This window comes from Pipra filicauda, unplaced genomic scaffold (genome assembly GCF_003945595.2).
Source record: "Pipra filicauda isolate LSUMZ 115617 unplaced genomic scaffold, ASM394559v2 scaffold82_size2718185_pilon, whole genome shotgun sequence".
NCBI lineage: Eukaryota > Metazoa > Chordata > Aves > Passeriformes > Pipridae > Pipra > Pipra filicauda.
In genome coordinates, this window is record NW_024105009.1 from 2,609,292 (window position 1) to 2,636,845 (window position 27,554).

At 39.0% G+C, this 27,554-nt stretch overlaps 1 protein-coding gene across 3 annotated transcripts in view; it reads right to left on the bottom strand.

Moving 5' to 3' along the window:
• Positions 1-27,554, bottom strand: part of ANO3 (anoctamin 3) — a 166,066-nt gene that overhangs the window by 113,219 nt on the left and 25,293 nt on the right. The window contains exon 1 of one of the 3 annotated variants that reach the window (XM_027735688.2): positions 15,110-15,247. The exons of 1 other annotated variant lie outside the window; for it this stretch is intronic. Coding sequence is in view for 1 of the 2 variants with exons in the window: in XM_027735685.2 (XP_027591486.1) it covers positions 13,552-13,597 (46 nt within the window). In the remaining variant the exon portion in view is untranslated. Of the gene's footprint in view, positions 1-13,551; positions 13,666-15,109; positions 15,248-27,554 lie in introns of those variants that run through there. One more of the 3 variants, XM_027735685.2, reaches the window with a different exon arrangement.

The following is a 27,554-nucleotide window of genomic DNA, read 5'->3' on the forward strand; positions in this document are numbered from 1 at the left end:
CAAAATTATTTTATTTAAATTGAAAAAATCCTTTGTTTCTATTCTTAAGGTAAAGAAAAGAACCTCTAAAGTGAAAACTTCAGGGGGGGGAAAAAAAGAGCTTTCACTCCTCTACTAATCTAAAATTTAAACTTCTTCAAAGCTTCTCTTTTTGCTAGGAAAAAAATTGGCTAAATGAAAAATTGTTTGCGCTACCCTATCTTTTAAGTTTGTCAAACAAGATCGGATGAAGCAGTGCCAAGAAAGCTACATTTAAAGAACTCAAATTTTCTGGGAGATCTTCTATCAAGTGTGGAGGACAGAATGGTCACTGAACTCAGATAACTTGAATGCAGATTAACTTCTGAATGCTTAATAAATGGAACTTCAAAGTAGATGCAAAATATTCTCTGCCTTCACTGAATCACAATGGATGTTACATACGTGATTTGAAAAGTCATTCCACACATTAAATGTGGGATTCATGGAAAAAATTGGGTCAAGTGAAAGTGAAATTTGACTGAAAAAGAACTCCAGTAAAACTATGCCTATTCAAAAGAGTCAGTGATAACATTAAACTGCAAAACCAGTTAGCATACAAAGTTTTCCTTTTCTTTCAAACACAGTTAATGAAAGGGTAACTACTGGTTTAGTCATTAATACTTTTTTAAGTTATGTGAGTCCTAGGTGTGATTCATAGACACTAATGGAATGGTTTACTAGTGCTTTAAAAGCTTTTAAATTATTATTTTTTAAAAAATGAACTTAAAAAAACCCTAACGAACATAGCAAGTAAAAAGACATGGGGAAGAAAAAAACCCATAAACCACATTTCTTGCTGGAAAGTTTTAGGATGTAATTCTGCCTTGCATCTAAAGACACCTACATCATCCTGGTTTGCACACCAAGGCAAATGACAGTGGTTACAGATACATATCTCACATCTCTTGAGGCTCATCAGCTGCTTTTGTTTGGTGTGAGTCCTCCTATTCAAGGCATTCAGTTGCCTTCAACTTTTTGTAAAGCTCTACCTGTAAACTCTGTGCACTTCACAGAGGTTTTTTTTGACTCCAGGAGGGTGGCCCGCTTGCCCTGAGAACTCAAGCTTTCTTAAGTAGTGAAATCACTGCTAGTTTTATTTCTGATTGTCAAATTGACACACTCATGGAAAAGTCTAAAAAAAAAAATAAAATAGAAAGGTTGCTTTAGGGAGGGTGAGGGTTTATTCTCTTTTTGTTTTGCTATTAGTTGGACGTATGACTTCATTATAGCTATTTCATTGATGGCAGCTTTTTAGTCTAAATTCAATCAGCGTGTTGGGTTAAGAGTAAATTAAAATAGCACAGCTCATCTAGAGTTGGTGACCTGCCCTTCTTTGAGTCATCTGTGCCTGTAAGAACTTCCAGCTACAGCCAGGATTTCATATTAGAAGACATTCAGTATTTGGAGCCTGTTCACACCATTACCTATTCAAATACTTCACAAGCTTTTGCTTCTCAAGACTGTTAACCACTCCAGAAGCCAAATCATCCACACCAAAAAACAGAGTCATGCATGCTTCTTTGGAACAGTTCCCTGCTTATTTTCCATAATGCAGTAGGATAGAATGTTTACTTACTAGATGCCCAGATTATTGTACTAACTAAAAAAAAAAAAAAAAAAAAAAAAAAAAGAATAGAATCTTCTTTTATTACTAGCAGTGAGTGGTAATTTCTAGTCAGATTCTTAGCTATGCTTTATTGTGAAAAACGAAAAACAAAAGCATATTTTACAAATCTGAAGAGAACTGGACCATCAGAGCTATGTCATTTTAAAACTCACACAATCTGCAGGCAAAATAACAGGCAATCTGCTACCAGCACCCTAAAGCTATACTGTTCTGTTGATAGATGAGGAAGTTGTTCTCATCAAATGTATTACTTTGGTTCACTTCTTAGAATACAAGGATCTCATATGCAGTTATAATCTTACTAGCATCTCTGCTGTCAACTCTTAGGAAAAATAAAAAAAAGAGTGAAGTCTTACTAATAACATATACTGAACTGCTTTTTTGAACACTTAATCCAGAAGCTCACCTGTACAGCAACATTCAGAATTACTGGCAGAAAGCTTGCAATAGTAATTCACGTTGTCCTCTGATACCTGACTGGTTTTTGCAAGGATTAAAAAAAAAAAAAAATCACAAAATTGGTAACTCAACAATTATTGTGTAGCATAAAATATATCTTCATCCAGTATTTATATTCAATGTTCAGAAAAAAGTATTTGGCAGTGACTTAGCAAAGTATAAAATGACATTTCAATGAAATCAGTGAGGAAAACCTTATGTCTACAAAAGACAGATCACTACCCAATAAAATGAAGACATGAAATAAAGAGGAAAACAGCGTGGGAAAGAAACCACATAACCAAAATCACATTCATACCCAGTTTCTAGTGGAAACTGTATTAAAGAATCACCTAACCAGGAGTAAAAAATTAATGATAATAGCAGCAACAAAATGGAGTGTGGCCCCCCTCCCCTCCAACCCTTCCCTCTGGAAAACAGTGAATTTCAAATGAAGAGAGGAAAAAAGAAGATGAAATTACCCTAATAAAGCTAGAACAGGCTAAAGTAAACTAAAAGACTAACAAAAATGTATTCTTCATGAAAATATACACCTTGAGGGCATTTTTGATGAAATCTGTTAAATGCTCTGGACAAAGCTGCTGATGGTTTGAATTCAGGTGTGATCATTTCTGTCCATGGATTAATGTTCACATAACTAATGTAAGAGTGGTGGTTTGAGGCTGGCATCTCTGCACTGATAGCTGCTTCCTTCCTCTCAAGTCTGGACATCCATACTGGATATATAAAATATAAATGGACACTTGGCAGCTTGACAAGCACGCTGGCAATGAACTAAAAATCTCATAACCACGTAGTAACGGGCTATTTCAGGGCCCCAGTGTCACGCAAAGGATCCCCAGATGGGTGCAGCTCTCACCTATTGAACAGAGAGAGACACTCACAAAAAATTCCACCTTCTCATTCCCTCCCTCTCTCTCCAAAAGTCATGAAAGGGCTTCGAGAAGCACAAAGTGACAGACACTTGTCATACGCTGTTCATAATAGCATAGTCTCCTACACAAAGTACCAGAAAGCTGAAAGGGAAATTGGAAAGCCTCAGACAGAATTTAGCACTGGTAAAAATGCTTTTCTAAATTAAAAGAATACCTGTTTTGAAAACATTTCTCTCTCTCTCTCTTCTTTTTTTTTTTTTGACTTGTTAAAGGGGTAAAAATGCCAACTAGCCAGCTTAATTGATTTCTTGATACCTTGCTTTGCCTTGTTTCCATTCTAGGCTTGCAAGAAATTTGGATTCCTTATGCCTAGGCACAAAAGTCCGACAGCAAATACCTATAGTCATAAGCATTAATAATTTCTAATAGATTATACATGAATTAGATGTTGGCATTAGTAGGCCCCTCAGATAACTCACTCCAGAACCAACATGCCACAACTGGACATAAAGTTACAAGCTGCAACCAAGGTGAAAAACAGTCCAGTCAGACTGACAACCAGACCTAAAGCCTTGTCATTAGGATCTGAAGAATCATTTTTCTCTCTGAAGAAAACCTTTCCATTAAAGTACAAACACTTATGAATGCAAATTTCAAAACATTTTGTTTATTCCTCAGATCAAATACAAGTCAATCTCATGTTTGAGATTTCCTAAATTATAAAATAATAGAAAGCTGGAGATGCTCCATTCCTACAGTACAAAAGGACAGAAAGTTTAGATTACTCCCCACCGACACATTATATTTAATTCAGGGTAATATCCTAGAAGGTATTTGTTTCAAGCCTCAGATGTGGACAAACCTCTGAGACAGTTCAGAAGATAAAAATCAGGATAAAAATTTGAAGCATTGTCCTCACCTTGTTAGCCTGTTCTCCTCCTCATTTTGGAGTGTGACTAACGTAATCTTACTAATTCCTCTTCATCCACTACTTATATTTGCTAATGAGATACAGGGAGCATCATTTCTTATTCACAGCTAAACCCCATAAAAGCAAATCCAATCAGAATCTCCGGTACATCCACTGAAATCCCACTGTTACCAGTGAGGGCACGTGTGGCTTCTGTGCAGACAACACCCCTTAGATCTTTATGGCAAAGTTTTATTTAAGTTCAACTACATAATTACCAAATCAATGACCGTGAAAATCTTGGAGTCCAACCACACTTCAGGAAGGCCAGCAGAAGTGATATCTACTACCAATAACTACTGTCTTATGATAGGCTGGTTTTCCACCCTGTTTTTCCCTTTTATTTAGATGCTGGATTTCTGAAACAGCAACTTCAAAGCCCTGCGTTTCCTAAAAGTGTGAATTATTAATAGCAACATCGTTAAGCGTCTTTTTATTATTCATTTATTCCTCCAGAGTGTTTATGCTTCTGAAAATCTTTCCCCTCCTTGTTTATGGAACTCTGTACACCAAGGCACTTCACAACAGTGAGAGCAATGCATTGGTGGTTGCTGAATAGACAACAGCACCTGCTTATAATAAAAACATGTTATCTGAAAAATCCTTGCTTTCACATATTACAAAAATGTTTTGTAGTGAGAGCAAAATGATGATCCTAAAGCACCTTTATTTCTCTTTCCATGATGTTGTTCCTCCCCTAACAAGTGTTGTACAGTGCTAAGATGCTCTTCTAACTCTGCATCCCAGGATGTCTCTTGTATCTCTAGGCAGGGACTCCCCAGCCTGTGATGTGCTGCAGAGAGCTGCTGACAGAGTTCCATGGCTTTTACACCTTCTTTAGTTTGCAGTTTTTTTAATGATACACACACACTATCTACCAGTGGCACTCAGGAGACTAGATATCTTGTTCTGAAGCTTGCAGCTTGCCCCAGTCAAAATTCAGGGCAAACTGTGTTTAGCCATAACCACATAACAAATTTATCTATAAAAGACAGAACCAGGAGAAGCTATTCAGGTCTAAATTCATATTTTAAGAAATAATTTTCTGGTGAACCTAAGGTTTGTTTTAAAAAATGCTTTAGATACTTAAGGTCAACTTTTTAAAGTACTGGAGTGCATTGAATTCCAAAACCTTGCAAACATTATCAGGAGCACAACTTCTAGCAATTGCTGTTAGATAGCCAAGCACTATCAAAAAGATAGCCAAGCACTATCAGGTGTGACAGTGCTCAGTGGAATTTCAACTAAATAAATTTTTTTCTCAGGAAAAGATCAGCATTCAGACATATACAAACACTAATCGAATGCTTATCAAATATATCAAATATATATCAAAAGCAAGGTTTTTAAATATAAATATGTATATCTCATATCTAGCTTTAAATGCATCAACAAAACTCAAGTTTTCCACGTTAGAGGAATTTGGGTCTTCAGTCCTCTTCACTGAGACTATTCAAATCCAGCAACACTTTTGGCCATGTTTCAATTTTGCACATGATGCCAACACCAAACCAGAACTATTCGATATGAGAGGAAATGGTAATGCACAGATCATGCATTTTCTTGCATACATCAGCTGAGGGATACAGCCTCTGCAGAGTATTCAGCCATACAGATTTTGCACTCAGGTACATACACCCACAACATCACCTTCTTCAAAACCAGAGCTTTGTCCGTCTGTGTTACTTCGTCCCCTTTCTTTTGGGAAGTGACTTTGAAATCGATCCTCAGTGCTGAAGCTGGTGCAGCTGACGTGGCTTTATGTGTTCTGGTGTGATATGTGCAAATCCCCGGGGTGCAGTCCTACTTCAGCCTGCCCAGCTAAGGAGCACTGCTCACACAGAGGGGTCTGTCCAATGTGCTTGGTCTGCTTTCACTGCCTGCTATTGTTTTATCTCTCTACCTACCCACCCACTGACCGTTGCTGTATCTCTTCATCAATACTCACCTATCTATATTTTTTAACTTCTCGTGCGTGCGTTTTAAAAATTCCTCCCTGTAAGCTCTCAACTCATTCAAAAATTCTGGAAATTCTTAGGATTGCCTCCTTCTCCCAGCAGTTTCACTGTTTGACCCCCTTTGCTTTTTCTGCTGCTACTTTCTCCTTCTATTAAGTTACTTTTAAAGCAACCACACAGAAAAGGAAGCTGAAGGATGAACGCAAAATAGCCCAAACATAAAAAGGAACTTCCTCCTCCCACAAAACCAAAATGATTAATGGTTCGGGAAAATAATTCATTAAAAGCACTGACTCCTTCGGTTTAATAAAGCAGAAAAATAAGAGAACGCAAATATTATACACATCAGACCTCCTGGCTTATAAAAACATACTACTGGTGAAGCTGCTAAACAAACAAACTGTAAGGAGTAAGGAAATTCTTGAGCAAGAGTAATTGTACTGAATCAGACAAGCAGAGAACAGAATATGACATTTCAAACATATTCTAATTCCAGAGCTTGCCAGCGTCACAGGAGCTATCTGGAGCATACGAGACTATAACTCTTGTGTAACTGTGATGTTCTTATGAATTTTTCAACGGCGATTTGAGAGAGCTCTAAATTCCTTTGTTTGTGCATCCTTCTTGAGCTAGGCTGCTACACAGAAACCCAGTGAGAATAACGGCCAAGAAGCAAGAAAAAACATGTATGTTTTCGTCCTATGTTGTTTTTAAAGAAATCGGCAAAAATCATATGAACAGTGGCGATTTGCTGTTCAGAAAGGATTTCTGCAGATACTATTCAAACTACAGTTCCTTTTCCTGAGTTACAGATGAATTCTAATTCAGCATGCTTTCATGATTTCTTTTTTTCCCCTCAAAACGACCTTACCTTTAAACAGATCAAACAGTTACATCATAAATGTTGCTATTTGCCTGATGTTTGTATATTAGACATTATACAAAAGGATAACTAAGATATCAATTTCTCCAAAACCTCATTTAAACAGTCAGATATATTGTGAATTAAACTGTGACCTCACCAGTCAGACAAATGAACAATTTCCTCCTTAAGTAACTGCACTGGCTTCAAGCCCTCACAAGCCAGATGATAACCCAAACTGAGGCAGACTCAGAGTCTCTTTCTGAGAAAACAGTGATGAATTTGCATTCATTGAGGCTCAGAGTTGTTAAAACATATTGCTGTACACTGTAGCTTGGTTTTGAGTTACACCTGCCTCCAATAAATAACCCACCGTAACATATGCTGTAGGATACACAGAACTGAACTAATTCCAGAAGGAACGTTTGGTAAAAGAGAATTTAAGATTTGCAACCCAGGTAACCCCATGTATGATGCTTTCTGCAAACCCCACTGCATGTCTGACTCAAGACAACACGGACACTCTCTTCAGCTCAGACAGGTCGAAGCAGAAAACAAGAGATCTTCATGTTGCTCAGCAAACTTGGGAATTTAGCACAGCTACCTTCTGCTATCACAGTATGTCTCAAATACAAATGGCTACAGTTTTCCTCACCCTTCAGTGGAAAATAAACAACAAAAAAAGGCATCATTACTTTTCCAGTTACTCCCTAGCCACCTGTGTTAACTGTAATGCAGGGCTCTTGGTACTATTACCTAAAATTATGCTTCAACTTCTCATGGCTGTTGGAACTGTAAAATACCCTTAATCATAAAATATGTTGACTACTGCTGATTTTGTTGCAACACTTTCCAACAAAAGCTGATACACTGAAACCACTATTACAAATATTCAACAGAATTTAAACTGTCAGAGTTGCTTCATTTATCGTACTCATTTAGCAAATTTCAAAAATCTATGAAAAGCAGAATAAACCAACCAAAATATGAAAGCAGATCACGAACTTGCAATTTTATAGTGATACTCAATGAAGTATAAATGGTGAGAGTTCTAAAGCAAATGATGGATGGCAAGGGTTGCCTATTTTAACAGGTGCCTTTTGAAAAGCTTTGGAATAGGTACAAAGTTTTCCCACAGATGCTACTATATCAAGCTATACTTAAACCAGAATGTAAGAAGCAAATGCCCAGACATCTTACCACAGTGTTTCGTCTGTAGTCAGATAACAGTTATGTAACATACCAAAATTTTCTGATATCCTCAGCTTTCTCATTTAAAATATTCAGTGGGGGGAAAAAAAAAAAAAGAAATTATATCTGACTTATTTCTACAGCACTCATGCACCTGCATAATATAAGGTTTAATACATTGCATTTAATTATTATTTTAAAAAAATCTCTATATTTTATGGAAGTTACAACCCACAACAGTGTAATACAGAATAAAAAGACATATGGGTCCTTCAAAGGTGTCTGAGTGAATTCTAGATAGTGGCTGTACCAGGCAACACAAGTAAGAGAAAACACAGGCTCATTAGACACTGGACCTTGCTCTTCAGTGCCCCAAAAGAGCATTATAAATGACACTCTTTGAATATGGTATTGGTTTAAGGGACTTTATTAATAGCTGCATTGCTCTCAGCTTTCAGAGTCAAGATGAGGATGGCTTTGATATTTTCTGTATATGTTAGTGCTCCTTGGCATGAAAATTGAAGAATTGAGCCCAAAAAAATTGCTTTACTCACACTGACATAGAAACTTGGCCTTTCTGCTCTGGAAAACAGTAGTGAAGAGTCACAGTCTCTCATAAATGTTTGTATGACAGAATTCCATCTTCTAGCAATTTCAGCAGTCTCTTTGGACTATTAAGCTTACTAGGTTCACTCATGCCACAGAAGCATCAAACATCCTTGGAGAATTCTCCATGAGGTTCTTAATTACAAGTCCAGATTCTGAATAATGAAAACTCTGGAGCAATATAAAAAAATGTGATCTTTACAAATCCTCATTTAAATTCACAAGAAATGTAAATTCAATTCACAAGTTGTTTTATAAAGAATACAGGTCATCAAGGTCTTCGAGTAAAGTAACCACAACAAAAAGCTCTACCCTATAACAGTAGTTCTCAAAGTATCCCAAAGTGATTTAACAAAACCAGTTAATGAAACAACATGAAGGCAGAGCTATTTACAGATTCTCAAGCCAACCCTCAATCCATCAAAACCCCGGTACAGCCTCGAGTGGCTAATATATAAAATTAAGCAAAATATTTGGCACAGATCAGGAGTTCAGATTTAGAACATGTCTTTTAGGGAGATCCTTGATTTCTTCATAAGTCTTAATTTAAGCTATTTCAAGATAAACCCCCTGAGAGGCTAAATCAGTACTCTCAAAGAGGTACTGGGTACTGGAGTTGATGAACTCCTCCTTGACTCATTGACCAGGCAGCATGAGAAGCATCCCAAGTTAGCCACTGCATTTTAATCTGCACTCCATGTTCCTAAATCTCATACACCAAGATAAAAGCAATTCAATTTTAAGGCACAGACAACTTTTCTTTTTCCCAGCATTGAACTCCTTCATTTAAAAGCTTTGACAGGGGTATTAAAAAAACAATAGTCAATGAAAGCACCCAGCAAAGTATGCAGGAAGCTGCAGTCTGTGTATCAGGACTAAAGTCCTAGGTGTTTAAAATTTTAAGCATTGTAATTGTCTTGGCCTGCACCCTAAGCGCAGGTTTATTCAAACCCACTCAGCATCAAGTATCTGTTACAGGAGCCTCTTGCAAATTAGGTTGCCTTTCCTTCTGAAGGATACAACTTTGCAGTAGAGCCCTCTGATTAAACAAGCATATTACAGAAAACACAAAATCTACTGTAAGGTTGCCATATATTTTATGTCCTACATTTAAAAGATTTTGATTCCTAATGAGCTGTGTTTCCTTGGAATTATTAAGCTACAAACTATCTATGGAGATTCTCTTTGTTCTCAGCAACATTATCTTACTTCTCCTTCATGAATAACTATCAGCTACTTGGCAGTTTTAAGCAAACCTGTATATTAAATTCTGAGGATGACGATTCTTCTTTTGTGAAGGATGGTTGGGAAGAAACTAGTAAATAATAAACCAGTAAATAATAAACCTTTCTTCCCCTTTCCTCTGACATAATTCCTCAGAGGCCATAGGTTGCACCACCTTTTGAGAGAGTAAAAGGTATAAAGGTATACATTTAATAATATGTTTTTTATCTGAGAATATTACTGAGGAAACTAATTTCAGAAAAAGCTGTTTCTGCCAAAGCAGAGGTTAAAAATAGCCACAAAATACTACACAGATGGCTCAACAGATCTAACATACTGCTGTGCAGAGACACAGATTAGTCTACCTCTAGGACACTGCTCTTTTCAATAGGCATATCTTTGGATACATGCAGAAGAACAAGAATTGTGGGGGTGAAGAAGAATGAGATCCATTTTTTCAGCCCTCTCAGTGTCTTTTTATAACACTGTGTTGAGCTCTACTGCAGCTTTTGAAAACTGAGGGTTGTAGTCTGCATACACAGTTTGAACAAAGAGCAAGACAAAAAGGAGCATAATGGCAGCCTCCTACTCTGAACACCACCTCACTCTGTCAAGAGGGAGAAGATAAATTAAAAAAACAACACTGCCTAAACTCTAAACAGAAAGAAATCCTTGGGATATAAATGCACTTTCCCCCCCCCCTTTTCTCCTCCCAGGTGAAGATTCTTAGACACCCAAGAGACTGAAGAACTTGGTCTTCTTATTCTTCCAAGCCTTGTAAAGACAGCTTTGGTACTGAAACCACAACTTCTCTTCTCAGCTAGAACATAATGCTCAGATTAGGTAAGGAAGAAAACTTATTCTGTCTCCCATTTTCAAAATTATCCCTCTTCAGCAAGTGAGTTTGAATATTATATTACCTGACAAAAGGTAGGTTCTGTTGCTAAAAAGGTTAAAATCATTTTCTATTTGCTTTCAGAAAATATGAGATTTGCTGATGTGTATCTTTCCTATGTGATCGAGAATCCACAGAAAAACTATGCCTTTTCAATCAATTCCCCCAAAGAAATGAACCTTGAGTCTTAATGCAAGTGAAGCATACATGGCACAGCTGTGATGGGCAGTTGGCCATTTCATGAAGATTACCATTGATTCTGGAAAAAAAAAAAAAGGGAATTTAGGGCACTGTTTTGTGAGCAGCTAGAAAACAAACAATGCATTTAGTCAAAATCTCACCTACAGTAACAAATTGCAATAACAGAACTAATGAATCTTAAATAGAAGACTGACAAAAATAGGAAATTAAAAAAAAGGCATGATGAGATCAGTGCCTATGAACTTCAGAGTACCAGATACTCAGCTTTTTTTGAAATACCTCATGATAAGATGATGAATTCTTGATTATGATTTACGTTTGCTTAATTTTGCTGCAGCCTTTTGCCCAAGATTTCAAGCTGTCCTCCCCCATCCCTAAAAGCTTTAGGCTGAGGAAAACAGAGACTGAACCCATTCACGTGCCTTGAGCACATATCACACTGCATATGAGAAGTCTGGGATACTCATGATAGTCAATCCTGTTATTGGGTCTGGCAGAGCCGGAGTTCATTTCCCCACAGCAGCCCTCCCAGTGCTGTGCTTTGCGTTGGTAGCCAGAAAGGTGTTGATAACACCCCAGTGTTTTGGCTACTGCTGAGCACAACATCAGCACCGTAACATTCCTTCCCCAACCGAGGGCAAGATCCTGGGAGGGGACACAACCAGGCCAGCTGACCCAAACCAACCAAAGGGATATTCCATACCATGTGACATCAGCTCAGACATAAAAGCTAAGGAAAGGAGGAGGAAGGGGTGGCATTTGTTGTTTACAATGTTTGCCTGCTGAGCAACTGCCCCACATCCCGAAGCCCGGCTTCCCAGGATGTGGCCGGACATCACTTGCTAATGGGAAGCGGAGAAATAAACCTTGGCTTATGAGGGCACAAACTTTCCCTTCTTGCTTTTAGCAAACTGCTTTATCTCAACTTACGAGTTGGCCTCCATCTTATCCTCTCTCCCCTGTCCAACTGGGAATGGGAGGGACAGAGCAGCTCAGCGGTCACCTGGCACCCAGCCAGGGTCAACCATAAAGAGCATCCTCTCTTTTCCAAAGCCTGATGAGTGGCAACACACCTTAATCAGGATTTCTTCAGGAATAAGGAGATGAGAACAACAGTCTCCTCAAAAAGTAAATGGCAAAACCCACTTGGTTCTTGTTTTATGAACTAGTGCAGACATACAGTTTCATCAATCACACGGCATATTGATCATGAACACAGAACTAGAACACCTGACAGTTAGTTTTGGGGTAGGTTTTTCAAAGATCCTTACAGAACAGCTGCACTGCTCCTGAAGAGCCTTGACAGCGATTCTGGAGCTTGCAAATCATTTCTGTAATATAAGACATATTTTCATAGTTTCTTATGAAAGACTAATAATTAATGCTGTGGCTCCAAGTCACCTAATGCTTTTATAAACACAGACCTGACAGTCGAAAAAAAGATTTTTTTATACTAATTTGAGCCTGACTAAACAAGAGTTCTTACAATTTGAAACGGCACCACTCATTACCCCACAGGAGACTGGCATAAAATGCAAAAATGCAAGGAAGTAAATTTATTATGGGATTACCAGAATGGAATAAGTGCTTTGAATTATTTATTTTCAGCTAACCATTCAAGGAAAAGAACTTGAATGAGGCAAAATCCAATAAGTGACCTCATGATTTATGTACAAGGAATACCATTTCAAATCATAATTTATGGCATACTATGCTATGAGAAAAAAAAAAAAGTTTGTTAACAACAAAAACGACTGAAAGAGAACAAAGTGAGAGAAATCTGGGTTGTATCTTATCTGTCAAAGTAAAATTAGAGAGAAAAAAATACAGTAAAAATACTGGTTCCAGGATCAACAAAAAAAATAAATAAAGCTTATTAAGGGAATTATCTTTTTTCTAACATGAACACAATACAGGTTTTATAGCGATGGCTATTCCAAGTGCAAATTCCCCTTTGTATTTGCTGACCAGCAAGAGCTTTTGTTTGCCAATTAAAAAACCCAAACAAACAAACAACCCAATAGATGGACTGAACAGAAGCTGTATGGGCATTTTTAACACCGGAGCCCCACTCACAATTACAGCTAATATTCTTCTTCGACATCTATACTTGGGAAACAGCACGATACGAAGACTAAAACCTGAAACAAACCTAGGAACAGCAGCAGTGGAGGAACAGAGGAAGTTCAGTGAACTCCAGAGGGTGAACGACCTTTCCACATCACGCGCGTGGGCATCTCCAGAATCACCTGTACAGCAGCCGAGAACCAAAGCAGCACCGCGTCTCGGGGGGAAAAGCTTGGGCAGGGGGAAGGGGGACCGGGCTGGGGTCAGGTCAGGGCCGGACCGGGGGCCCCCCGGGTCCCCCCCAGCAGCCGGGTCGCGCAGAGCTCGGTCCCACTCCCCCCCCCCCGGGCTCCCTGCCCTGCGCCGCAGCCTCATGACTTCACACCCAGCCGAACACACCCGACAGCATCCCCGCGCCTCCAGAGCAGGACCCGCATGCGGACACCCGCGGGCAGGAGAGCGGGCGCGCACACGGGCTGCACCTGGAACCTGCGGGCGACCCCGCACGGACCCCGCGGCCAGACCCGCCCGCCCCCTCCCCGCGCCCCCCGCAGCCGCGCGGGGCCTCCCGGCGCCCGCCGCGGTTCGCACTGACCTTTCTGCTGCCGAAAGCACTGGATGGAGCCCGAGTGGTGAACCATCCTGGCGGGGAGCAGCCTGCCAGCTGCCAGCCCGCCGGCTGCGGCGGCGCGGGGGGCGGCAGGAGCCCGGCGGCGCGGCCCGGCCCGGTCCGCCGCGCAGCGGAGGCCGAGGGAATGGCGCCGGCGGGAGGGGGGGCGGCGGCAACGCGGGGCCCGAGGCGGCGAGGGGCGGGCGCGGAGCCGGCGGCGGCCCCTCCGCCCGCCGCCCGGGGCAGGGGAGCCGCTCCGCGGGAGCTGCCCTGCGGCGGGGCTGCGCGGGGGTGTCCCCGCCGCCTCCCGGTACCCTCGTCTCCCTTCAGCAAGACAGCAGGTGTTCCCGCCGCCTCCCGGTACCCTCGTCTCCCTTCAGCAGACAGCAGGTATTCCCGCCGCCTCCCGGTACCCTCGTCTCCCTTCAGCAGACAGCAGGTGTCCCCGCCGCCTCCCGGTACCCTCGTCTCCCTTCAGCAGGTGTTCCCGCCGAGGTGAAGGGCAGCGGAGTGAAAATGTACCAGGTGCACTGACGTCTCGGCGTTTGTGATTAAAGTTTGTATTAGGTGGCCACCACCCCCCCCTCGTAGCACCGCGGAGCCGAGTTGCGTTACCAGCTTTTTTCTTTTTGATGCGTTTTAGTAAACTTACAGTGTCGATCTTACTGGAGAGAGCTTTTTACAAAAAGACACTAAATTGCACATTGAAGCCCGATGTGGCCCGTTTCTACGCTACTTGTATATTACAATTTCCCCTTTCTCCACAGCGTATGCCAAGAGCTTCATTCTGGACGATAGACAATTCAAATTTAAAGGTTTTTATTTCTTTCCTTGTCTCTCTCTGGTCGCATTAATCTCTGAGTTCTGAGAGTAAGTTTTATTATAGTATAATTCAATTCCTGTAAAATGTTTTTGGTTTAACTTTTCCACTACAATATTCTACTTTTTGGATTCTCCTAAATTCATTCAGTCCAGCCTGCATCTCACAGGATCCATCTCCTCCATTCAGAGAAACACACATTATTTACTCAACAGAAGTTAATTCAATCACCTATTGTAACCTGTGCAGTTAGCACAGATTACAGCATTCCTTCAAAGTTTGTGGCTTCCTTTGTGTGCTTGATGTACAAGAAATTTCCTCTGACAGTAAAGCAAAGGCAGAACTTTCCCACAGCTGACTGGGGCTTGTAGTACACCATCTGCCTAGAAAATTACATAATTACCATCCCTTACTACAGACCAGTCTGTGCTATAAAGTTGTGCTACTTAGTCTATATCAATGTAGTTAAACAACCAGGATGGATACACACTTTTTGTTCCAATATAAGAATGATTTTCCTCTATGAAAAAATATTAAACAACCATATGTAAACCTATGCATCCATTCATGGGCTCTTACAGATAGATAGGCAAAATAAAAATTGCATCCTAACTGGGGAACTCTTCTCCAGCACTTTTCTCTAGAGTATAACAGACACTGCTCTTATATAACATGCAGCTGCCACATCCCACTGATACCATAAAGGAAAAAAAATCAACTTACCTCCTCAGGGGTAGCTGACCAAATTTTGGGGTTGTTTGGAACATTTGCAGAAGGGTTGTTGTCCGTTAGTTTAGGGAAAGATGTAGAAGCTATAGTGCTGTGTACCCTACTCATTTGTCATTCTCCGGTGGCTCTGCACACTGGAGATAATAGATGAGGCATTCCTCTGCACTCCTGCAATTTCAGGAAAACTGCTGGGAACAGCTTTTTCCTGCTGAGAGACAGCACTATAGATGTTGCATGGCAGAATAAGTCAGCCAGGCTGACTCTTGTTGATCAACAAGTGCTGGCAAAGTAGAAGCAAGGCAATAGAAGAGGTAGAATTAAGTCCTTGTTTACTTTCAAGCTTTACTGTAGACATTAGAATGGATTCACAGGCATTAAACCCAAATCTATACCCTACAGCTGAGAGTCACTGGGGGAAAAAAAAAAAGATAGTATAATAAAAACTATAAACTTGGTAGTTGATAATCATAAGCAGTCTGCAAACAACAAGGGTCGTTCTTCCACTGTAATGGTCTAAACCTTTGTCACGTTCTAGATCAGATTTATTTCTTTGAGAAACCTTGGCTGATACCTTTTGGCTTGAAGGTGAAGTGGAAGAGCAGCATACATTATGCTCCTTCTCTTACCAGAGCAAAACAAAAGAGGGCTATTACCGGCTCTCCGATGATAACGATCTACAAAATGCAGAGGGGAAGAAAAGGTGCTGATAAGTAAAATTACAGCTGGAAGAGATTATCACACTCATCTTAGAAAAGAGGCTGTCAGCTGCCTGGTGCTCATGGCCGTCCTTCTAATTTCTGGTCCACAATCCTTCATGAAGAGTTATGGAACTCCTGAGTTCAAGCAGATTTAACTGACACTATTAATGCACAGAACGATGGGAAGAGAAAGCCAGGGTAAGGCAGTGCTCAGAAACCCTGCAGAAGAATTAAATTCTGAGACCAGAAGATAACTATTTTTCTACTTGTTTTTTTAATAACAAAGCTCTATTTTTAACAGTAAATGGCACGTATGCATGAAACTACAGATACAACAGCTGGAGGTAAGGTCTGCAAAGAGAAGGAAAAAAATATCTCTACGAAGGTGTTTTAAATTAAATCCTTCACACTGTCAACTGACTAAGCTGGATAATTGTAAAATATGATCCTATGAGGACCTGGAAAGATAATTCTTTGGTAAATAAGGAGAGATTGGTCCAGTTCAAAGGTACTTTTAGAGTGCAGATAACAGAACAATTAAGAATTGATGGCTAAAATATGTAGGAAATGCATACACCCCTAGGCTTCATATGCACAGGCTACACTGGCTCTGAAGCTTATTGAAATAAAAATCTGGCATCACACATACTGTCTAATGAATACCCTATCTTTTGAAATAATTAGTTATATTAAGCTGTCTTACATTTATCTCTGTGTAAGATTTTATAAATCTTTTCTAAAATATGAAAACTCTGAAGAGATCTAGAGATCAGAACTAGACCAAAATCTTCTATCTCTACAAATCAAAGAACCAAAATAACTACTAAAAAGCTTAAGGTTGATCTTGCTGAGTTTTTACATAGGTTTTAGGTATTTAGTTTTGACATTAGGGTTAATTCTCTTTGATAGGTAGACATGCCTTTTTCATGAGATAGAGTCTTTTTCAGAAGAGATTAGAAAATAAGATTTGCTGTTTTGGTCTTGCTTCGTAACACATGTAGCTCAATGCATATCTGTATTACTTGAAATGGGTAAAAATTCTGAATGATAAGAACAGGAGGACTGAGTTGTTTTGCCACTAGAACAGGCTATGAGAGAGATATGTTTTAAATTCAATTCTCTTTTTCCATAGTGCTTTTCAGAATGTCACAAGAAACAGAACCTTAAATTAAAATCTAATTCATCTGTGATGTGTTTTATGCCAATTATTTCCTCAAGAAATATGGCCACCTTAAAAGTTAACTATAGCCAGCTGTTAACTATTGTCCAGAAAGGAAACTAAACTTACTCTGAAAGAAACTCATGAGGTTCAGTGAGTGCAAAGTTTTGCACCTGGAAAATCCCCATACATCAATTCAGGCTGAGCAGCAGCTCTGGTGGAAAGGACCTGAAGGTTGTGGGAAGCACCAGCTTGAACACCAGCCAACTGTGCACTTGCATCACAAATAAAGAAACCTTAGGAGAAATGTATCCAGCAGATCAAAGGGTTATTAATCCCATTTACTTGGCATGACTCTAGCTGCACCTGCAATTTTGTGTCTAGCTTTCCCACTTCACATCCACTCAATTCAGGAAAGGTGTTAGAAAATTGGAAAAGATCCATAAAAGAGCTGCCCAAGAAGGTCAGGGGTCTACAATATATAAACTGTGAGAAGTTGAAGAAACTGGGTTTATTTAATCTGAAAAATAAACTAAGGAGTTCCAGCAGCCTACAATTATGTGAAAGTCACATGCAAAGGTTACAGTGCTAAACTCTTTTTAGTGGTAAATGATCTGATTAGTGACAATAGCCACACATGATGGCATGGGAGGTTCAGATTGAGCACTCAGAATTAAGTTTTTACAGCATTGGAAATATAGAAAAAGAACATATTACTCAAAAAGAGGTGAAATATCTATCCTTGAAGGGTTTCATAATTTGCCTTGACTAAGCTGTGTCTGACCCAGTCTGGTGATGGCAGTGGTAAAGCTCCCGAACAGGAGGTTGAACCTGCAATGGTTAAAATAAAGGATGTAATAAACAGCACATGCCAGGGAGTTGGAACTAGACAAATTCAAACCCGCAGGCAGACACACAGTTTTGAATTTTAATTAAAATAAATTCTAAAGTTGAGTTAATTTTGTCATATGTGCAATGACAAATTTTGTTGCATGTGTGCTTATGCAGCTTGTCAAAGCGCAAAACAGCAAGATGATATTAAATGTCCCTCCTCAAACATTTCTAAAATTTTTGCAAAATACAATTTCTAATCAATTTGCAAGAAAATTTTTGAAACTGGGTGGTTTTTTGTTCTAAAACGTTGTCTGAGTAAGGACATTAAATGTTTACAGCAGCACCCAAAATTATTTATTCTCTCTCAGATTTTATGTAATACATTTAAATAGTATGAAAAAATCAAGATTTACAGAATTGTTGAGTCCCTCTCTTTCAGGAAGGGCTGTTCTGTACTATTTAAAGCTCTGAAATGCAAAATTCATCTTGTTCAATATCTGCAGTAAAATTGACTGCAAATGTTCTGATCTTACTGAAAACAGTGAGAATTTTGCCACAGACACTAGCACAATGAGGAGGCCCTTCATCTCTCCTGAAGCTGTCAGTCACTATGGAGAAGGTCTAGAAAGCAGATTATGAAGCATGCTAAAGTGTAATAGATGAATTTAAAAATTGAACTTTTTTATAAAGATTTTACTTAGTGTTGCTAAGACACTAACTCTTGAAGTCTCGCTGATTTCCATATTTTAATATTTCATTTCTATGGTAATTTAAGAGACATTTTCTCTTGATATAGATAGAATGTCCTTATATCCATGGAACTGACTGTGTTTTCTGACTGATATAAAGTGTTTGGAACTCAGTTCTGTAGCTCACTGCAATTGTATCCATATTTCTGTGTAGATCACGTTTGTATCCCGATAATTTCCCTGAATAGACTTACTTTTGCAGTTTGGGCATTAATTTATCCAGCTAACATGAGAAACAGAAAGAAACTTACAGTTTGTATGTTTACTAAAATTTAATTTCCCTCACTAAAGAAGCTCAATTCTGTTGTAAAATATTTGGGTCAAACGCCAAACTAGAACTCTAAGGAGTTCCTCATTCTTGTGCCTGCTGTACACTGGAATCCTTGGAACAGACCTATACAGAAGTGAAATGTCTGTGGCTAAAAAACCCTTTGATAGTAATGCAAAGAGACTATAAGGAAAGCATTAATGTCAAGAAACAGGCAAAGAGGGAAAACCAGAATTACAATAGCAGCATCCAATTTACATGCCTATACAAATTTTCCAGGTAGCCAAACTTCTACATTGGCATATTTTTTCTTTTCTACTACGCTTTTCAGTTTTCTTATTTCACATTTTATCTGAAACAAACAGCAAGAAAGATTATTCTTATCCAACTCTGCAGTACCAGCACTGACTGACCCCAGCACTGGCAAAAACATTTTCCCAGGGCATCTTACTCACTAATTCCCTGAGCAGTCTGCTCTCCTCATGTCCAGAGCTGAGGTTTTACTGGCACTTTTCCTCCATTAATTGGTGTTGTAATGGCAGTGAACAATGAATAAATGTTGTGATTAGGAGTTTATTGACAAAAGGCAGCCAAAAATATGTCAAGGCATTATGTGAGCCTGGTACTCCACGTTGATTCTACTTTTTAGTACACTGCAGCCTAACAAAAGAACTCATTGCCCAGTATTTATGGAATAGTTTATAATAGCATCCAATGCATATTTTTGAACTGTAAATGTAGCTTCTGAATAAAAGATGTTTCCCATCACATGAGTAGATGCATATGACAAAAATGCTTCCAGTCACATCATGATGATGGAGCTATAAGGAGAAGGCTGGCAGAGCTACTCTCTCAGCCACAGCCTGTCTCCCCCTTATATTCAGCAGCCAGAGGAATTAACCCCATCCCAACCAACAGGTGGAATAGGTTAATTGCTTATATTTTTTTCTGATCCCCAGCTGTAACAATTCACATCAACAATGGCTTATTAAGAAACAAGAGGCTTTTTTTTCTTTTAGCTTTAATTCATTGATACCATTATTCAAAGTTATCTGTGGCTATTTTTAGTTATATTTGCACAGTAACACTGACATCCACTGGCCAATGCAAATAGTGGCAGGTTATTTTCCACTGAATAGGAATTGGTTATTAAACACCTAAACAGATCTACTTAGGAATAAAGTAAATAAAACTGAATGTTCATTGTCCAGTGAAACATTGAATATATTAAAGATTATGGTACTTTGATATTACAGATTTTACATTTAGGGCTAGTCTCCTCAGGTAAGGAGGTAAGGAAAAAATACAACTAAATCTATCACAGCAGCAAAAGAAAAGTAATCTGAAAATAAATATTCATTAAAAATATTAATGGTGATCAGATATTTATTTATTCTGAGGACATCTGCTTTTCAGATGACAGGAAAATAATAAAGTAGAATTTCTTGGCAATAAAAAACAGCAAGAACAAATCATATATCTGTTGTATGGAGGGCGAGAAGCAGAGGGAATGCACCCTGTCAAAGATCAGCTGATGCTTTAAGCTTAGGAAGTTGCAAGATAATCCCCTTCCAAGAAATGTAGAAGTTGACTGTATGAGAAATCAAGTAAAAGTGAAATTTAGAGCAAAGACAGATTAGAAATCCATTTCCTGTTTGCTGATGGCTCATGGAAAAATTCAAAGGAAAAGTAAAAAAAAAAAATTATTTAAACCCAATATACAGTATGTTCTGAGTAAAATGCTGCAAAAACTGAATAAGCCTAAGAGAACTAATCTAGCTTTACAGCTAGCATTGTCAAGAATGGTTACACAGAGTTAAAGTTGAGATTTTAAAAGTTATAACTCCTTTAAAAGTTATAACGCTCTGACATCCCTTTTTTTTTTTTTCTTCCCCCCACTCCCAAAGAATAATCCCAGCATACTCTCTGTAAAATGCCTGTCCTGTTAGGAATGTACACAAATAAAGACAATAATCCCCATTGTAACAAACACTGTGTATCTGGACCCCTTCCCTGGACTTAAATGTGAAGACCACCCTGGTGACATGTGGCAGGGAAAATGGTAATAATATACACCAATTACTCTTGGTGCTGGTGAATTGTTCTGCAGGAAAGGAGACGCAATGGGGAAAGGGTTTATGCTGCAAAAAGGAGCCTCTGTTCACAGAACAGAGTAGCAGATGAGAACCTGAGGTAAACAAGCAATGTCACTTGGATGGTTGAATTTCTACCAGTACCGGAGAAATAAAAAGTGCAAGACAATGCTCAAGTATGGTGGGAGGAAAATGCTGACTTGGTATCTCCCTGCAACAGTCGTCTGTTGGAATCTGAAGCGCTCGTCGGTTTTATGCTGATGCTTTGTCTGAGATGCACATTTTGGGGAAGGCATCAGGAAGAAGAAGCGCGCTGCAACTGCCTGGAGAGCCTTACATTTATTTCAGATGGATCAGTTAATTATTCATCTGAGTTACTTGTGCCATGGGGTACTTCTTTCGGTGTAAACACACTCAAGCATGAGGGATAAAAAAATTAGCCTGCTCAGAGAACAGCTCACAGACACTGCTCTTCCTCTCAAACTAGCTCTGCGCTCGTGCAGCTCTACCAGCTTGGCACCTAGAGCGTTTTATGCACAGAAATGGATTTATTCTCAGAAAAGGTGAGAGACAGGACTTGAAGTAGCCCATGGAGTATATCCATGTAGCCTCCCTTACAGGCCTGGAAGGAGAGCTACACAGGTGCCACAGAGGCAACACGACAATAACATGGGCACAGATTTTCCCGTTGCTAGGTGGGCTGGAAGCAGACCATTGCTGGCAGAAGGCAGTTGGTGGTAGGAGCTACTCCACCTTTTTTTTTTTTTTTTTTCCTGAAACAGGAGCTGCTGAAACCAGAAATCACAACCAAGAGTGACAGAGTGATGAAAATAACCCAGTAATTGCAAGGAACAACTTAAAAACTGCATGCTGTCACGATCCATGAGTTTTGTCCTCGAGGAATCAACAGGGCCCTGTTTTAACAAGCAGTGGAGTAAAGGAGAAACAAGCTATTAAGGATATTGGAATTTTCAGAAGCCTCAAACATTTAATTTCTAAGCCTTCCTGGCCTTGGACCCGTCTGTCTGTGCCCTCCCCACGCATGGGCATTCAGTCCTAGGTTTTCCTTCCCTTTTCCCTGGTTATTAATGGAGCAGCATCTATCAGCACCAAACATCCACAAGTATCACGGCGAAGGTTCTTTTAGAAAGTAATAATTCAAGTCTCTGCTCTCCCCAAGCCCATTTCGCACCAATTAAATATACATTTGACCACAGGAGAAGGTATCTGATGTCTTGTTAGTTCAGCTGGGTGAAAATTTTTGCTGTAATAAACACTGAATAATTTATACAAACCAGTGGCTGCTAGAACAGCTTATGTAAGAGAAAAAGGAAACGTCTGGTAGATGGGAGACACCTGGAATTTGGGATTCTCTCTGTGTGTGTGCACAGCTCATTGATGATAAAACCTGCTATCAGCCTTATGCCACCATAGCATACTTCATTAGAGCAAAAAAATAAATCTCCAACGGATGAAATTTTGTTTCCTTTATAACTGGCACATTCCCCTATAAGTAATATAAACAGGAAATAATTTCTGCAGTGTCAGTATAAAGACCATCAAGTTTAAATAATTCTATCTGGTGTCCTGGCAAACCAGAAAGCCTGTGGCACTAAGTACAGTAAGAAATTATGACATGCTAATGTCATGAGATTCTTTTCAGCCATACAGATTTATCTGGTATGTGTAAATCTGCAGAGTTTTGAGCATGTGCCCAAGGTGATATGGTCCAAAGCAATGTTGTTAAAGATCAGAAAAATGATGCTTACTCTCATGTGTTCCATTCTTGATCTGGCTATGTTACACTTTCAGTGACTTTCAGTAATTTTCAGAAAACCTTCCCATATGTAGATTTGAATATTTTTAGAAGCGTTGAAACTTAAAGAGATTGATAATGCCCATTATCACAATTACAACTTAAATCTAAAGGTAGACACCCAAACAGCTGAATCTATTCTCCATAGGTAAACTACCGATATGAAAATGTGAAACAGGATTTTATTAGAAAAAGAACTATTTCAGTAAAATGAGAATATAATGGTTATTTCAGAACGAATTTCAAGGTAACAGTGTATGATTTAAAACTGGCTTACTCAAGCCAGTCATTGTTGGGAATGAACAAGACTGGCTTGAACAGCAGAGTTATTACTCTTTGAGAGTTTTCTTGCCTCAAGGCCAAGGGATTTCTAGTGCTCTTCTATCCCCTAGATGGAAAATTGTGACTCTGCCTTCAGGGGGAGCGAGTGGCTCTTCAATCTGCTCTTTTTTTTTTTGTCATTTTTACCATCACTTCAACCCTATCAACTTACATGATCGCCTTGCTTTATCAATTGGAAACAGAACCACATTTTTATTTTTCATTATGTGCAAGCTCAATTGTGCTTAAAGACAAATGTTCTTCTCTACTCTATATGCATCCCTTTCTGATTGCACACTTGTCATAATTTTACTAACCTCTGAATTATTTAGCCAATAAGCACAATAAGCACACAAGGCAAGTTTTAGAGCTGCTTTCTGTCACAAAATTTACAGCAGCAGATAAAAACATGAAGTTAATGGTTCTACACTCACTGGTGCTAATAAAAAGCATCACATCCTCTTCATGGTTTTGCATTACCATGGCTAAAATTGCTGCCTCTGGTTAGCAGGCTATTTGGCTCCGTAACAACAATATTTTACCTCATGGTACCATACAGAGAAAAAAAGTCTTAATTTCAATCATTTTCATTGGGCTTCTCAGGAGTCTAAAGATTAACTCCATTGTCATAAAATGTGTAAAAGCATCACTTGTATATGTAAGACAGAAACATCTCCTTGGTGTATTTCCTAATTCTTTTTTCAGTGTTAGGTAAACTGACCCATTTTGCCTAAAGTAGTCCAAAGGTCATTCTCTTGGGAAATTAGCCAGAAAGTTCTTTTTGTACAGATGTCTATTGAATGACATTGTATCATTTTAGATGTATTAAAAATAGCTTGCAAAACTACATTTAAACCTTTCTATCATATTTTTACCTCCATAAATAACACTAGTGTTCCATTATCCATGAAATAGCATCATAGCATGAAAGACAACTGCAGAGGATCTTTTCCCCAAAATTTCACTAAATTTTTCTATTTCAATAACATGGCTTTATTTATTCTTTATTGAATAAATTAAAGAGGTACAATTCCTGTAGATTCTTTGGACTGAACATCAAAATAGTAGTCAAAAACACAAAAATTCAAATGTCACTATCTTATCGAAAGGGTCCTCAGAGGGACCTTTGGAAAGAAATCTGCAGGATAAGGTCATGACAACTATTCCCAATACAATTGTTTAGTTCCCCAGGCTGCACCAGTCTCTTCATAGCATTCTTTACTAAACGAATTTGGGAAATGCCCACTAAAAAATATTGAATCTCAAACTCTCATGCAGGAGACATCCTTAAAAATTAACTTAAGGCAGAGAATATAAATCCAAATTTTGTTATAAATGCTATATGCTTCCTAAGGAAGACGTCATAAAACCATCAATTTCACAGATGTTGTTCCAATAGTATATGAAGACTAAGAAAAATGACAAAAAAGGAGCCTATAAAACATCACAAACTGAAGGTTGATTCAGTCAGATATCTCTCCTGACCATGCAGGGAACAAAGGAGTGCCAAAGTCTTCCTGCAGATATCCAAACAAAAGTTCCATAAAGCGAAGAATCCGGTACTGCAACATATCTACCAAAAGCAGCCACTGGAAATTGTATTTCCATTTCTCTGGCATAAAGATACTCTGGGATCAAAGATCAGCATGGCTGAGCTGCTCTGCTCATCCTGCAGAAGAGATGTGACATAATAGTTAGTCCTGTAAGATCAACTCAAGTTGAAATGACTCTTTGAAAGCATCACAGTTAATACCACAATCGATGAAGACTAGCTTCGTGAAGCTAACTAGGGACAGATAACTTAGAGAAGAAAATAACATACTGTATTTTTTAAAAAAAATCTTACAGAAAAGAAACACAAACAAGCAGAACCTCTTCATGATAACTCCTGCCTCCTTTAAGCACTTCATCTGGCACGTACTCAGGCAATCCAAACCTTTTCAGGATTTCATTTTAAAAGTGAACTCTGGAGGGTGTTTGCTTATGCAGATTTGGTGTTGTTAGTAGCATTTACTAGCTGCAGTCAAATTCTGAACTTTTCTAACAAAGCCTGAACTGAGGATTTTGAGCAGGAGAGGCACGCTTAATGAATGCCAGCAGGATCAAAGCCTACAACCAGGACAGCTAGAAATAAGCTTGTCTGGACTTAGCCTTAAGCCAGGGCTTCAAATTGTTGGCATCATAAAAACTGAAGAATGCCTATTACCAGAGAGACACATCTAAGTCCGACGCAGTCAGTAAACACCTCAGTTCATCTGTGCTGAGGCAGAAAAGCTCAGTCTGCTGTGTCCCAGTCCACCCTCACACCCACTGACAGAGCTTCGGACCCAAGTGCTGAGGAAGGCCAGGAAGCTCAGGGTGACACAGAGCAGGCCCATCTGTACCTCTACCCAGCAGCAACAACAAGCCCATGATTCCTTTATGGAAATACTACCAAACTCCTTTCCCTATCAAACTGTATCATGCTGCTTTCTTTTCCCCTAGGTCTTACCTAGGTTATATTTAGCTCACGAGGATTTTTGAGCACTGGCGATTTCTCATACCAAATTTACAAGTCTTTCCTATTATAGTGAGTGTCTCATTTTTGGGGGCTCTCTGGGCATTGTCAGGGTCAAAAAAAAATAAAAATAAGACCAGATATAGGCATATTTTCCCTCTAAGTGACATAGGACAGATTAAATTTGGGCCTAAAATAAAGTTGATTTATATCAGCTGGTGATCTGAGCCTTCTCTTCCCCTCATTTCTCAAAACAAAGCCAAAATTAACCTAATTGAAAGACTTCTTGACAATTCTTCATCCTCATGGTTGTTAACATTCCTGCTGAAATCACCAAAATATCACAGGAAAGGCATTTCACACGCTAATGACTGGGAGCAGGACATCAAGGAAAACTCATGAGAAAACACATCTTGTAAGTGTACGGGCTCAAATCACTGAGATGCTGCACTTCAGAAGAGTAAAAAGAAATTGCTTGTGATTCCCAAGCTGAACCTCGACTATGGGACTCATTTATAAATAGTCAATGAAAACAGTCAGAGAAAAAAGAACCAGTGAGGCACGGTGTCTGAAAACCAGTTTCAGCATTCTGTGAGGTAAGAAACAGGGAACTTCAGAGGAAATCTTCCCAACATTTTTCCACCTCCTAAGTTATTTAAATTAATTATACAATTGTATTCATTTGTTTTCGTTCACGGACTCGTGGAGTGTTTGATTTCACTTCAAAACTTCCTAACGAGAGAAAAAATTGTATTTTGAGCTCTCACTAGAGGGAGCTGGGGGTTTATTTATAGCTAGGAAAGGGAACGCGTAGGGGGACCTCAGCATTTGTTTTGGTACAGTTTAACAGCTTGAATTAATACTGTGGTCTTTATCCAGCTACTTTACTAAGCAAATCAAATGGGGGGAAAACAAACAAACCAAGCCAAACAACAGACCAAACCCAAACGACAGAGTTTTCAAGTATCCATGGGATGCCATGAAAGTTTACAAGGATCTTGCTGTTTCACTGGATAGTTTCTGGTTTTTTCCTCCATGGTTCAGAGTCAAGCCCCTCCTCCCCCTTTTCTGTCATTTCATTTGTACACTGCCTTAGCCAGAAGACAGATTTTATAGCCACAGAGGTTTGCCGTGGCATAGTGTCCTAGATTTGACAAAGAGATCTCATACAGATTCACAGAGATACTGTACGTTACAGGATTATGAATTTATTTGTTCCTGATGGATTTTTTTTTTTAATGTCATGTCTCCAATTATTTTTAAATATTCACAAACATCTACATAATCAAATAATCCGAATTCCAATGAATTCATATTTCAGCTATTCCATGGATTTTCAAACACTGTCTGCAAAATGTAATAGGAAGATACATAAGAGCAGTACTTGTTCCCCAGTCTTACCAAGCACAACTTCGATGTGATTTTTACACAGCTATTTTGTTTGTGTTACACCTTGGGTAACAAGTACTATAGAATCAGAGAATCAGAGTAACTTGGGTTGGAAGGGACCTTAAAGACCTCCAACTCAACCCATCTCACCTTCCTTTATTTCCAACCCACCTCAACCCGTGCATGTATTGATTGTACCATAAAGATGGAGATCTATTGGTTTCTTTTCTGGCAGACTTTAGCTTTTTTATCTGAAGTCACGTATTTGATTTGGACAGTTCAAAGCAAGAGCTATATTCCCCAGAAAATTAATTTGCTTTTAAAGGACCTGGGAGGCTCTAATAAATTGTGCGAATTAAAGAAAAAAAGGGCAGTTCAACAACCAAAATTCTCAGGGCAATAAACATATTTACCATCTCAGCATCTAAAGCATATATATATACTCCCTTAAAAATTTAGATTTAGACAATAAAACCTCATGTAGCTTCAAACTGATAGCTACTTTTCAATAAGGATATAAGCATTTCTTCATTACAAATGTACATTTGATAATACATTTATGCTGACCTATTTTTTCATCAAAGAGCATGCACTTGAAACACTGGCAAAATTTAG